Source organism: Felis catus, chromosome C1 (genome assembly GCF_018350175.1).
Source record: "Felis catus isolate Fca126 chromosome C1, F.catus_Fca126_mat1.0, whole genome shotgun sequence".
Classification (NCBI taxonomy): domain Eukaryota; kingdom Metazoa; phylum Chordata; class Mammalia; order Carnivora; family Felidae; genus Felis; species Felis catus.
In genome coordinates this window covers 206041777-206056811 of record NC_058375.1, presented here as the reverse complement: position 1 = coordinate 206056811, position 15035 = coordinate 206041777, and the positions used below count along the sequence as shown (strand labels likewise).

General features: G+C 46.8%; 1 protein-coding gene and 1 long non-coding RNA gene across 9 annotated transcripts in view; one reads left to right on the top strand and one right to left on the bottom strand.

Annotated features, from left to right (window-relative positions):
- The window catches only part of SGPP2 (sphingosine-1-phosphate phosphatase 2), a 110798-nt gene that overhangs the window by 13954 nt on the left and 81809 nt on the right, over positions 1–15035 (bottom strand). For all 8 annotated transcript variants that reach the window (XM_023259721.2, XM_019838733.3, XM_019838734.3 and 5 more), the window contains 2 exons: positions 13740–13919; positions 10578–10667 (listed from right to left, as the gene is read on the bottom strand). In XM_023259721.2, the coding sequence (XP_023115489.2) occupies positions 10578–10667; positions 13740–13919 (270 nt within the window). The remainder of the gene's footprint in view (positions 1–10577; positions 10668–13739; positions 13920–15035) is intronic.
- LOC123379291 lies at positions 9775–12143 on the top strand. Its single transcript, XR_006583567.1, has 2 exons — positions 9775–10069; positions 10986–12143. It is a non-coding gene; the product is annotated as an uncharacterized LOC123379291 (long non-coding RNA).

The window sequence follows — 15035 nt, the reverse complement described above, 5'->3', positions numbered from 1 at the left end:
ACTGCATTACTTTAATGGCTATAGAACATTCCACTCTATGGAAATACTTACTTAACTAGATCTGATTGATGAACATTTAGCATGTTCTTGTTGTGTGCTATTAAATGCATTAATAAACATCCTGGAGGGTTAGGACAGAGTGGTAATTAAAAGCACGATTTTGAAGTTGGACTGCCTGGTTTTCAATCTCAGTCCAATCTCTTATCAACTACAGGGCCTTGGTCAGGTTATTTGACCTCTGTATGCTTCCTCTGTAAGTCTGGGAAAACAATAGCACCCCCTCCCCCCACCTCGTAGGGTTGCTATGAGATAGTTAATATATGCAAAGCACTTAGAATGGTGCTTAGCACTTAGAAAGATCATAAGAGCTTTATAAATGTTTTCTATTATTATCACTATTTTCACTTTTACATGTGTGCAATTATACGCTTTAGAGTAAACTAAAATTGGGATAGAAGCCCAGAATACTGAGAATGTGCACTTTAGACAGCCATATATTCTGCAAAATGCCCTCCGAAAGCCTATACCAATGGATTATCCATATCTTAAAAAATAGTCATCCTGGCTTGACAAATACGAAATCTGGAAACTCACTGTTATCTGATCAAGCTGGTTACACTGACTTAGTACACACTGTGGGCAGGTAGAAATGGCAAAAATCCAGGTCAGGGATACTGAAGGAAAGGACACAAAGAATTCTATACCTAGCAAAAATATCCTCCAAAACCAAAAGTGAAATAAAGCCATTCTCCCCACCCTCCACCTCCCGCCACCAAAAAAAAAAGAAAACAAAACCCAAAACCAAGAGAATTCATTGCCAGCATAACCATGCTAAAAGAAACACTGAATAGACTAATTTAGGCAGAAAGAATTGAGATGCCAGATGGAAGAATAGAACTGCAGGAAGGAATGAAGAACGGAAAGGATAAACATGTGGATAAGCCTAAATGTATGTTAATTATAAAACAATAAAAATAAGTTCTTGTGGGCTTTAAATATATGTAGAATTGAATTTCATTTAATGACTCACTATTCCCAGGGAATGGTAAAGGTACTAATTTGCATTTGACTCACAAATCAAGGCTGCATGTTATAATCTCTTGGGTAAACACTAAATGATCTGTAAAGGCTTTTTTTTTTTTATTAAACAGTTTTTCTTGAATGTTTATTTTGAGAAAAAGAAAGAACATGAGCAGGGGATGGGGCAGAGAGAGAGGAAGACACAGAATCTGAAGAGGGCTCCAGGCTCCGAGCTGTCAGCACAGAGCCTGAAGTAGGGCTCGAACTTACGAACCACGAAATCACCACCTAAGCTGAAGTCGGACGTTTAACCGACTGAGCCACCCAGGCGTCCCATGACTCTTTTTTTAAAAACTTTTTAAAAATATATTTATTTATTTTTGAGGGGGGGGTGAAGAACGAGCAGGGGAGGGGCAGAGACAGAGGGAGACACAGAATCTGAAGCAGGTTCCAGTCTCTGAGCTGTCAGCATACAACCCAACACAGGGAAATCATGACCTGAGCTGAAGTCGGACCTTTAACCGACTAAGCCACCCAGGCGCCCCATAAAGACTTTCTAACAAGCTAATAGAGGATCAAAAATAGGAGAGTTAAAATACTTGAACACTGGAGGACTTTTACCACCTGACTTCAAGACTTATTACAAAGCTAAAGTAAATAAGGGGTGGGATTAGCATCAAGACAAATAGGCAAGAGAGTGGAGAGTATATACATAGAGAGTATCACAGTGACTTGATTTATGACCAAGTTGATGCTTCAGTGAATGGAAAAAGGATAATCCCTATAAACAGTGCTGAGCATATTTGGTATCCCTACAGAACAAAGATGAATCCAAATCAATTCCAAGTAGACTGTAGATCTAAATTAGAAAAGCCAAGTACTAAATCTTCTCAAACATAAGAAGAGAGTATCTTCATGACCTTACGGTAGGCAAAAATATCTTAAGCAGGACACAGAAAATTACAAACATAAGTGTGATAATTGGACTAGGTTAACATTAAGAACCTCTCTTTCCCTAAAGATACCAATAGAGTAAAAAGGCAAGCCATCAGATGGGAAAAGAAATTTGCCATACCGTACAGATATCTGACCAGTTAGTCACCAATAGAGACAAGCAACCCAGTAAAAACAACAACGACGACGACAACAAAGGTCAAAAGAAAAACAGGCACTCCACTAAAGAGGATATATAAATGGCCAACAAACATATGAAAAGGGACTGAATGTGATTATTCATCAGAGAAATCAAAATGAAAGCACAATGGACTACTGTTAGATACCCACGGGCATAACTACAATGAAAATGGTCGACATCAGGCGGGTGGGCAGAGATGCAGAGAACTGGAAATCTCATATACCACCAGTAGGGGGTGGAAATTGGTATAATTCTTCAGGAGACACAACAGTATATCCTAAAGCTGAACACTCCTTATGACCTAGCAATTTACTTGTGCGTTCGTGCCCAATGTTAAAATGTACGTATTTGCTCTAAAAGCCACGTAAAAGGGAGTTCAGAGTAGCATCATTTACAATAACCTCCAACTGGAAACAATCCAAAATATCCATCCTTGATAGGAGGGATAGAGTGTGATATGGGCATACATTCTAATACTCTACGTCAGTAAACATGAACGGACGAAAGCTCTATATGACAACATGGGTGAATATCACAAAGAAAATGGTGAGTAAAAGAAGCCCAAGGCAGAAGCATACATAACAGAATTCCATTTAGAGGGTGTTCCGCTAAGGGATGGTGTCAGAGAACTGGGGTGTGGGTACCTTGGGGGAGGTGCAGTGTAGCGGGCCTGGGGGTACTGATGTTAAATGTGTAGGATTCTTCTTTTCTAAGAGGGTACATCTGCCTTCTGGAGAAGGTGAATAGTGTATAGTTTACTGAACTAAACCGAATGCTCCTTATGATTGAATTTGATTCAGAAATGGCTCCATTCTCGGGTTTCAGTGGTTAGTTGAGAATCACAGCAAATCACTCCACCTCTCCGCCCTAGGACAAACTAGTTACAATTTACAAAGTTGCAAGGGGGATAAGGTGCAAGTTCATGCCAATATTTTCTGGAATGCCAATATTTTGTGGAATATTTTCACAGCTGCAGTGAGCATCATGGTCAAAGTTTGCATGCATATATATATATATATATATATATATATATATATATATATATATATATATATATATATATATATATATATATTTCCCCAAGGGGCCAAAGAATCTCTTTTAAAAATATGTAAATACATGGGACGGTCTGATTCCTTTTCCAAAAGTTGATCGGACAGATTTTGAAGCCAGTGCATTTTCTGTTAAGAGAGGCGTACAATTATAAGCTTATAGAAAAACATCACCCTTCAGTGAAACCATAACACGCTGTATACTCCAAAAAGCAAGAACCTAATGAAAGAAAGAAACCTCCGGACACTGGGCTTCCATGGAAGGTTCAATCCAATCTCTTATTCTTATGTTACTAGTAACTGGAACTCACCTAAAACACAGATGCAACCCAGTAGTGCTGGACCTCAAAGCTGTGCTCTGTCCCTGGATGTGGCTGTTTTTATTCACGTAAGCAAAAGTGAATGCACTGTCAATACAATTCTAGACTTCGAGCATTTGCCCGAGTTCCCTCTCCCACAGTCTGAGAGATAAGGGCACTCTGGGGACGTTCTCACTGAGGTAGGCTACCTGCTTCCCTCTGGCCACCTTGCCCATCTGACACCACCGAGAGGGACCATCTCTGTAGCCGCTGGCCTCGTCCACTTGGACTCGGCTGCCCGGCCATTAGCCTCAAATAGTTCCCTGGCCTTCCTCCCCAGGCAGGCTAATTGCCACTTAATGGTCACATTCCCTCAGGTCTGACCACACACCAGACTAGAACAGTTTTGTAGGCCAACCGATTTCTACCGCCGCAGGAAGGATACAAGCGGCTTCTGGTCGGAGGCGAACTGGCCCAGTACCAGTCTGTGTCTGCTTCAGTCCTTTAAATTTTGGGGTCCTGCCCTGTAGGGACCATTGGCCTCTGGGTGATGCTAGTGCTTTGACCAACTTCTGCCTTTGCCTAGCTTCTGCGGGCTGCATTCGAGGCTCAGTCTGGCTCCCCTCCTGGATCCCGAGCACTCCTCTGGGCCCCCTCAACTCACACTTGCAGAACAGATGGAAAACCGGGCCCCAACTGTGGCTTTTTGGACAGGGTGGAGAAAGGAAATAAAAAATTAATTTGCCTGTGTTGATGGCTAGGAATACCTACCACAAGCATTCCTTACTGGAAATGCCCTAATTTTAGTTTGATTAATACAAAAACATAACAATGTCTTCAGTTTCCCATTATATCACCCTAACAAATGGCTGTGTGGACTTCTATAGTGGTTAACTAATAACGATTTAGTCTTTACAAAACCCACACCAACTTTAAAAACAAGAGAGGATGAATGCTTTACCATGAGTACTTATTACTTTTGAAACCAGAAACAATTCTCTATTTTCACAAAAGGGTAAAAAAGCACGGCTCTTCAAGGTAAAGAAAACAACAATATGCATAATAACGTAGTGCTCCAAAACACAACCAAATTCCCTTTTTATCTCAGTAACGAACTTATCCTACAACAGAAAGTAAGGCTTGGTTGGGTATAATTTATATTATAATTAGCTTTCTTTTCCATATTAAGAAAGGCAGTTTGAAGTACGTTTTTTTTTTTTTTTTAAAGTAGTTTCAAAGAACTTGAAGAAAAAAAAAAACCACCAAAAATGCTCTAGTCCAAAGCCAGGATACAGTTTTGTATGCGCTGCAGATAATTTAATATTTGAGAAGCCTTTTCAACCTTCTCCAACTGCAACCAAAACTAAAGCAATACTTAGAGGAACGAAACAAATGAGTAAGCAAATAAAACCCAATATCTATATAATTATCCACACATCAAACAATTCAGGGACAATAAAATAGAAGAGCATTTCAGCTCATTCAAGTTCAAAATAACAGAACAACCATTCACGAATCACAACAACAACAAAACTCGTGGCTAATTTTACCGTCAACGTATTGGGGATGATCGCCTTATCAGTCAAAAGACTTAAAATCAATTCTGTACAAGTTGATTCATTTCAGGCATCGAAAATGGAGTATGATCGACCTTCTCGATTTGCTCTCATCCTCCTTTCCCCACATAAACAAGTATAATGTCCAGTTTTGAGTCCTTGAAAGCGCAGGAAGATGCAATGGTGTCAGTGTAGAAAGGGTACCCCGGGGTAGCTCTTCTGAGGACAGATCCATTTCATTTTGGAGAAGTGCCCCTCCTACAGGCCAACCCTAATCCTAACCCTGACCATCACTGCCTATCACAGCCCCTGCTCACACAAGCCGGCTCCCCACCCAGCTGGACCAACCACCATCCCTGGCACCCTCCAACAACATTTAACGCAGCAATGGGCTCATTGTCCGGGCCAGGCCATTAGACGCTTTCCGGAAATTCTCCCCACTGCAATCCTTTCAGGAATAAAACGAAGAATTTAAGCCCAGAGCTCCTTGGGTCTAGCCTCAGAGAGAAGACAGCCCAAGAATATGGCCCCACCATGTGAAGAGATGTGCAGAGAAGCTAAGGGAAGCATAGGGAGACTTCCGACAAAGATCCAGACCTCAGGTCCCATCCTCCCAAGGGCAACCTGTACCTCTACCCTTCCTACAGTGTGGTTATAAAAGCCAAAACATTTTCAAGGATGCCTGGGTGGCTCAGGTGGTTAATTGTCCGTCTCTTGGTTTTGGTTCAGGCCATGATCTCACCGTCGTGAGATCGAGCCCTGCATCAGGCTCTGCACGGGCAATGGAGCCTGCTTGGGATTCTCTCTCTCCTTCTCTCTCTCTTCCCCTTCCCTGCTCACACTCTCTCCCTCTCTCTCCCTTGCTCTCTCTCTCTCCCAAAATAAATAAATAAACTTAAAAGGAAACAACAACGACTTTTCCTTTAAGCTTAAGTGAGTTTGAGTTAGTGTCTATTCTTTGCCCTCAAGGAGTCCTGACTCGCGCAGATGGTAACCACTTGGGTTTGGGCATTCTCAGGAGTGAGAACTTTCTGGCCCCTGTTTTCAGGGCACTGCCTTTGTTAGCCCACAGGGGTGGCTTCTGGGGTCTTGTTTCTACTCTGGGTCCCATTCCCCTCACTGAGGCTCACTGGCCGAAGGGTAGCACCCAGGGCAATCAAGCTTTCATCTCTGGAAATTAAGATTTCTGACGTGAGAGAGAGGTTGTGGGGTTCTTTGAACAGTGGCACTCTAGTGGGAGAGGAAGGCGCTCTCAGACGCCCTGGTTCTATCCTTCTGGAGGCTTAGCTGCTCAACCCTGAGTTCCATGAGCTGTCCCAGTCCTTCCAACGCATTCTGCCCTCTCTTCCTTTATTTCCCTCCGCAGCTGGCTACAATTGGTTTACTCTTCAAACCAAGAGAACGTGAAATCACACACACACACACACACGTTTCCGTAAATCGTTGGTTAGGACACCTTTCCCTATGGGAAATGTAAGACTTCAATAAAAATCAGCTTGAGCAATGATGAACTTTTTACCTTGACCAAGCCAAGAGGTGGTGTGGCCCCAGCGGTGGTACGTCAGCAGCTCAAGGATGTCATCAAGGCCACCGTGTTCTACCCCCGTGTTTTGCCACGAACAGTACCGACTTCTCTCCGAGGTCGATTCCCCCAGAGCTCACAGATGGCCACAGCTCACAGCTGCGGCCACCTGTGGCATTATCCCCATCCAGCAGGAGATGGAGACACTTCCCCGTGCACGGGACTGCATAATCAGATACGGAAATAAGATTCTAGCAGTGGTGTGAGTCAGAATTAATTCAGCTCGGTGACCACCCGAGGAGCGTGGGAAGGCAGGAGCCAGGGCGGCGCCCAACTTTCTCACTGAGACATCTTGGCAGATGAGACACCCGTCTCTGAGGTGGGACCAGAGCTGGTTTGGCAGGATGGTGACACCACGCGTAGGTTCACTCAGGCCTGCCCGGGAGTCAGCCGGAGCCTGTCCCCGAAGCCTTGACATCAGAGAGCAAACCACTCACCCCCCGACACGCAGTGGTTTCTTCAGGGGCGAGATAAGTACATTTCTGTGCTGCTTGAATTGCTTCCTCTTCGTGCGCAGACAGCCATTTGCATCAAGCCATCAGCTACCTGCCTGACTTACGAGCCGGGCACGTCCCGGTCGTGGGCGAGGAGCGCAGTTCACGACGTGGACGTGGCGGGTGCTTGCACAGGCTCTCTCTCCACCTGCCTTCCACCTTCCAGCTCCTTCCGTGCTCACAGCCAGTTCTGCAGGACAGTTAGTCTAATCAATGGCTCTCAACCCTGGCTGCGCATTAAACTGAGGAGCTTTGAAAAAATACCAATGCTTAGGATCTGTGTGTGTGTGTGTGTGTGTGTGTGTGTGTGTGTGTGTGTTGTCTCCATTCTTTAGGTATTGTGGATAACGCCGCTGCTATGCATGTGGGTGTCCAAATACCCCCCGGGGGAGATTTTAAAAAAGCTCTCTCTCGGGGCGCCTGGGTGGCGCAGTCGGTTAAGCGTCCGACTTCAGCCAGGTCACGATCTCGCGGTCCGTGAGTTCGAGCCCCGCGTCGGGCTCTGGGCTGATGGCTCAGAGCCTGGAGCCTGTTTCCGATTCTGTGTCTCCCTCTCTCTCTGCCCCTCCCCCGTTCATGCTCTGTCTCTCTCTGTCCCCAAAATAAATAAACGTTGAAAAAAAAAAATTAAAAAAAAAAAATATTAAAAAAAAAAAAAAAAAAAAAAAAAAACTTTCCCCGGGATGTGACTATGCAGTCACTGAGAACCATTAGTGCGAGGCAGTCCCCGGTGGCTGCAAGGGGTCCAGGAGGGAGGCCCGGCCCAGCTGCTCCACGCGAAGTACAGCACTTGTCACGCCAAGGCGTCAGCAGCTCGCACATCTGTCACCATCAACACGCAGAGACTCGGGAGGGTGAGGTAGGGTTTGTTTCCGTGTGTATCTCGCAGATCTGGCTCCCAGCCCGGCACCTGCAGTAAACTATTCAGCTGCTGCTGAGTGACAAAGACTTGCCAATCCGTAATTTAACTCGATCCTGCTATTAAAAGGAACTGTTCCCTCCTGCTACTAGGAATTACGTACCGTCACACCCTGGCCTGGGCCTGCGTCCGGCTCTAAGATCTTTATGAAATAAAATTCCACGTGTGGGAGAAACCCCGGGGCGGGGGGAGGGGGGGTTGGCGATGGCGCCACGGGGTGGGGGTGAGGGTGGGGAAGAAGTTTCTACAGCTTTGCTCCAGTTTCTTCTGGGACGGATGCCCCAAAGAGAGCAGCTGGGCCCGTTCCTTGCAGCTGAATGGGAGGCTTAAACAGTCTTCCCTGCAAATAGCTGCTGCCCCATCCCCATAACCCACTTTAAAAAGCAAAGACAGGCACCAAGCTGTGTCTTTCTTGAGGTGGGTTTTCCGTGCCCTTTACTCATGTCTGCGGCTCCACATTCTCGTGCTGATGCTGGTTTGCATTCCGACCTGAATTCTCGCGATCCCTTTTTATGAAAGCCTGCGGAAATTAAAAAGTAGCCCCAGATGAAAGGAATGCCAAACACCCGCGAGAGCGCTGGCTGGTTCCACATTGAAGTCCACGGCCGTACTTGGAGGGACCCTCCTCCTAATGCGAAGCAGCGGTGTGGCGAATTGAGAATGCTCCCCTCTCCCGTCCCCTGTCGGCTCAGAGGCCAGATACGCTGTGTGTGTGACGGGACGGGGACCGCAAGGACGAGTCTCGGGAGGGAGATGAAGCGCCTGGTCCCCTAACTGCTCCTCTAGCGTCTTCAAGGTCTGGTCGGGCCGGAATGAGGATGGGGCGGAAGCTGCCGGGTCGTGCAAATTCAGGGTCAGAGCTGGCCTTTATTTAAAATATGGATATCCTGGGGGCGCCTGGGTGGCTCAGTCGGTTAAGCATCCGACTTCGGCTCAGATCATGATCTCACGGTTCGTGGGTTCGAGCCCTGCATCGGGCTCTGTGCTGATGGCTCGTGGAGCCTGGAGCCTGCTTCCGATTCTGCGTCTCCCTCTCTCTCAAAATAAATAAATAAACTTTAAAAGAAAAATGTGGACATTTTGTTTATCATGGACATTTTTTGCATTAATTTTGCTTTTTTCCTAAGTGTTCCATTAAAATCATTTATCTTGGTCGCGGACTTGTCTGGCGCTCCCTCCATGTGGCACCTGGCCTGCCTCCCCCGAGGCCCAGCCCTGACTCCAGCGGCTTTCGGCTCTCCCTTGCTTTTCTGAGTTAGCCTGTGCTTTAAGAGGAAAGCACCAGGGTCTCTCACCGCATCCCGTGCGGCCATAAGCCCCCTTTCTCTGGGTTTACGTCCTCCCAGCCTCTGCCTCTGCTCATTCGCACAAGCTCTCTCAATCCATCTGTTCACCTCTGCTGCTTCTGCCCCCCTACCCCCCACCCCCGCTCCCCGCCACCCTTCTTGCGATGGCCAACACCAGACACCAGGAGGACAGGCAGGAGGGTGGCCTTTCCCCAGAGCCATTTTCTGCTAACACAATTTTTGAGCGTCACACGGAGAGTCACACAATTAGCAAGGGCCCATTCCGTTCTAGAGAAATCTTTCTTGTGCCCATCACGATGATAAATAGTGCCCTGTGGTTAGCCATGGCCAGCCTCGTGCTCTGGAACTCCAAGGCAGCTGGCTGGCACACCCGGAAACAGAGCTCTGAGGTCACTGTAACCGCGCGAACCGCCGCAGCCCTAGAAACATACGCAATTCGGTAAAAGGGTGGGCGAACCTTTAAATGCAGACACGTCTGTGTCACCACAACCGCCAGCCCAGAGCAGTCTGGAAAGGAAGCGAGGCCTATACTTCTGGGCTCTTTTGACCCGACGGGACCCTTTCGCTGGAGAGGGCAGCTGAGATCCTTACAATCCCGGCCCGTCTCTGTGAGGACCTAAGTGGGAAGCCGTATCCACACGCTCCCATCCTTGACCCTGGGCGTTGCTCCTGCATCACGGGTAAACCAGCATGAAAATAAATGAGGTGAGTCTCTGTTGTCATTCTAGCCACTCTTTCAAGTCAGGAGAGCCTAGCCCAGCTCAGCCTCCTCGATATTATCTTTTTTAATTTTTCTATTAAAATTTTTTTTAATGTTTTTACTTTTGAGAGAGAGAGAGACAGACTGAAGAGTCGGGGAGGTGCAGAGAGAGAGGGAGACACAGAATCCGAAGCAGGCTCCAGGCTCCGAGCTGCCAGCACAGAGTTTGACACGGGGCTCGAACTCACAAACCGAGAGACCGTGACCTGACCCAAAGTCGATGCTTAATCGACTGAGCCATCCAGGCGCCCCTCCCTGGATATTATCTTAGTGATTCATTATTATTATTATGCAAGAGTCACAACATCATAATTACTTACCTCACTGGCCTGATGGGAAGTAAAAGCACGTATGCAAATAGCTGTAGAAGTATGCAGCGTAAAAAACACACCAACACGCTGGCCGCGGTGTTATTTGGACAGTCACCCCCAAGACCTGCCCACAGGGACTTACCAGGACCGTGTGCATCCCAGTGTAGACTCTGCTGAGACACACCAAGGTGGAAAACACCACAGCCATCAGCAACCCCAGAACAAAGGGATACTGTGGGGGGGAGAAGAGAAAACAAGGCGATTAGACCATGCTCACGTAGTTTGACGCCGTGGGAGGAGAGCATCCTGGGTTAATAGCCACCGGAGTCAATCTCCATTTCCCTAGACCAGCAGTCTGATGGTCTAAAACCATTTGAAAAGTGGGAAAATGGAGCAAAGGAAAGGGGAGGGCGCCCAGGACCGTAGCGCTGGGAGGAAGTTTCACAACATATAAACTATAAACATACCAAGGAGACTTCGTTAGAACTCGGCCTTAAGCCAGTTTTAGTGAAGTAAATCGTTTTTTATTTCGACCTATTCTTCTCCATAGAGTAACATGTATGAAGTATACGGTGCTGAGCGAGGGGCAAGGTGGATGGGCCGTACTACCACCTGGAAGTCCAACCAGCTCCGTCCCCACCGAGTGCTGCTGTGTGGTCAAGTTTGGCAACAGCTGGCTCCCTAAGGAAGCCCAGGGGCAATGGGCCCAAGCGAAGAATGGGCACCTTTACATACGGATGTTAAGGCAAAAATCCAGACTTCGCTAAATCTCAACATTCGCTGGCGGGTAACAATGAAGCCAATGATGAATCTCATCGAATCTCAACAACGAATCTCAACATTCGCTGGTGGGTAACATGAGCGGAAGAATCCGGCTCATGCGGAGTCATATAAGGAACATGCAGATATTCTGCTCATAAACAGAGACGTAGAGATAAAATCCATGTGCTTCAAGCACTGACGCCTGTGGGGTTTCACGGTGAGAAAGGTAAAGATGACAGAGAGCTGTCCATATTACGTGAGGCTCTGTACAGTCACCTGCTCCGTCAATCGTCACACAACTCTGCGAAGTGGGCTCTATCATTAGGTCCATTCCACAAATGAAGACAGCCTTAAACTTGATAACCCTTACATCGCTATTGAACTTTGGCACAAAGATGCCTTCCCATTAATCATCCCATTTGATCCTCACAATAGGAGCTGGGCTCAGAGAGGCAGACTGTGCCCAAGGTCACACAGCCGGTAAAGGGTAAGAGTCAGAACCGGAAGCCACAATTTTCATCTCCAAGCCCAACACATTCTTTTTTGTTCTTTTTTTAATGTTTATTTTTGAGAGAGAGAGAGTGCTATCAGGGGAGAGGCAGAGAGAGAGGGAGACAGAGAATCCGAAGCAGGCTTTATGCTATCAGCGCAAAGCCTGATGGAGGGCTCGAACTCATGAACCGTAAGATCATGACCTAAGCCGAAGTCAGATGCTTAACCAGCTGAGTCACCCAGGTGTCCCCCCAACACATTCTTTCTGATGTAAGATGTGAATACAATCACACATGGTCGTACGTCTTTTCTTAACATTTATCATTAACCGGGTCTCAGATTTTAAGAAAAAGTGTTGAAAAGTAATGAGTTAATGCATTCAGAAGTTAGAGTTTGGGCATTAGCCTAAACACATATAAAGAAACCATATTTAGAAATGTTACAGCAAAGAACCCAAATAGCTACACATATTTATCATTAAACATTGACTAGGAAGGGGCACCTGGGTGGCTCAGGTCATGATCTCACGGTTCGTGAGTTCGAGCCCCACATCGGGCTCTGTGCTGACAGCTTGGAGCCTGGAACCTGCTTCACATTCTGTGTCTCCCTCTCTCTCTGCCCCTCTCCCACCTGTGCTCTGTCCCTCTCTCTCTCAAAAATAAACAAACATTAAAGGAATTTTTCAACTAAAAAAAAAATTGAGTAGGAAAGAAGTCTGCAACAACTCAGGCTCAAAACTGCTACATCATGGGAGCTGAAAAGCATTTTTAAAGAAGGACCAAGCGGCCTTGAAACGAGTATATAAATGGTTCTTGTTGCTGTTTTCTTGCGGTCCGCTGCTAGTTGAGGCTTTTTTCCTGTGCAATGTCAGCATGCTCACTGGCCTCTCTGGATGATGAGGACCAGCCCTGGGTCCACCGTGTCCTGCTGGGGCAGGTGCCCTGTGTATGATGCAGCTCAGAAGTCTGCGTTAATTCAGACAGGCAGTACTGGAGAACTGACACACTTTTGACCCTGGAGTGACGTCTAAGTTACAGCAGAGGATTATACCTGGTTGGATATATTCCTGGGACCTGTCCCTTTCCCATCCGGGAAACTGAGGTCTGACTCCAGGTGACCAGGTAGAAGACTCCAGAGGCAGACAGCCAGGATCCAGCGCTAATCCTGTCCTTGTGCAACTACATCAGGCTGACCCCCCCTAGTTCTGCACAACGTAGAACACAGAATGGGCTTCGAGGGTGCAGGGACAAGGCGAAACGACACTGTCGTTTACATACATGACTGCTAGGTTTAACGAAATCTAAATTTTCCAGAGAGTAAAAGGGAAAAATTATTAAATTCAACGCAAACGTGGAGCCAAACTCCTCAGGTAGGCAAAGCAAAACTTGACCGCGGTACTGACGTAACTTTCGAAAGGTCTGACTGTAATCGGCATCTAAGCAGATATTAATGAAGTGAAATTCTTCCGTTTTCAACAGTTATTAATCTCTTGTCATTTAGAGAGGAATCTAGAAAACACGGAGCCATTATTTCTAGTGGTTGAGCCCCAACCAGGGGCAGAGGCATCCTTGGGAGCCAACGGGGGGGGCACAGACTCTTTCCTGCCCTGGGCCCCGGGGAGTCTAGCAAGAGGATTTATCGGGTGGAGTCATCTCAGCCCTGGAGGACCATGTACGAGGATCATAAGCTCCTCACGTCTGCCACAAGCAGAAGATGAGAAAACCGATCACGTACTGTCTGGTCGGGAGCTCCGGGTGACGGTGCTCCAGAGGGCAGATGCCACACCCTGGATCCTGGGGCAGTCCATGTCATGCTTGTTGGGGGGGGGAAGGGGGTGTTACTACCGGAGGGTGTGCCTTTCACTCTGAGGCACAGCCTGACTTGGATGCTAACCCTTATGTCCCTTTCTCTACGAAGAAACTGTCACTGATGGCTCAATACGTTTCAGTCCCCCCGAGTCTCGATTTCATAAACCTCAAAGCCCCTCAGAAAAGACAACTCTGAAGCAAAACCTCTCTTTGCCACCTCACGGCATGGGTGGTGGCCTCACCTGGTATCTGTCCATCGTAGAGATGAGGAGGGTGAAGGAAATGGTGGTGGCCGCCATGGCGTGGGTAGATGGCATTCCATACTCAGCAATCACTCTCTTCTCCAGTTTCACGACGGGAGGGGAGAAGGGGCGGGGCCACTTCAGGATGTCCTTGGCCATCTGGCCAATATACATCACCAACTGCAAAACCAAAGGACGGGGGTGAGTCTAACCGAGTAAGTGAAATCCCTCGGTTGTGTGAATTTATTTGGGGGATCCCAGTCTGTTGGCGGAAATCCCCTTCCTCTCTGACCCAGCTACCTCCTGGGAAAGTCTTGTAGGATGCGTCTTAGTCCATAAAAAGAGAAACAGGCCGTCTGAACTCCAGAAGACCACTGGGCCCTTAAGATAGGACATTAACACATACCTTAATTTGAATGATATACAAATAAAAAGCATTTCCATAGTTCCTATGTGTGCCAGGTACTGTTCTAAGAGCTTTACAAATGTTAATTCACTTAATCCAGTGACACCTACAGAACGCAGGTAGAGAACAAGATTCGAATCCAAGGAGTTTTGCTTCAAAATCTGTGCCTTATGCCACCATGATAATACCTCAAAACCGGGATAGTTCTCAAATCAGACAGTCTTTGTTCTCAAGTTTTAACCAGAAAAGTGACTGTTCTGGGGGCACCTGGGTGGCTCAGTTGGTTGAGCATCCAACTTCAGCTCGGGTCACCATCTTGCGTTCGTGGGTTTGAGACCTATATCGGGCTCTGTGCTGACAGCTCAGAGCCTGGAGCCTGGTTCAGATTCTGTGTCTCCCTCTCTCTCTGCCCCTCCCCTATGTGTGCTCTGTCTCTCTTTCTCTCTCAAAAATAAACATTAAAAAAGAAAAGAAAAGAAAAGAAAAGAAAAGAAAAGAAAAGAAAAGAAAAGAAAAGAAAAGAAAAGAAAAGAAAAGATTGTTACAGAGCTTCTGCTTAAGAATTTTTGGGGGGGCACCTGGGTGGCTCAGTCGGTTAAGCGTCCAACTTCAGCTCAGGTCATGATCTCACGGTCTGTGAGTTCAAGCCCCATGTCAGGCTCTGTGCTGACAGCTCAGAGCCTGGAACCTGCTTCCGATTCTTTGTCTCCCTCGCTCTCTGCCCCTCCCCCGCTTGTGCTCACTCACTCTCTCTCTCTCTCTCTCTCTCTCTCTCTCTCTCACAAAAATAAATAAAAATTTTTTCGAATGTTACTCTATTTTTGAATCTTACACTGTTACTCTAAATGCACGCAGGCAACACACTGGATATAATTTAATTTCTTTCAGTA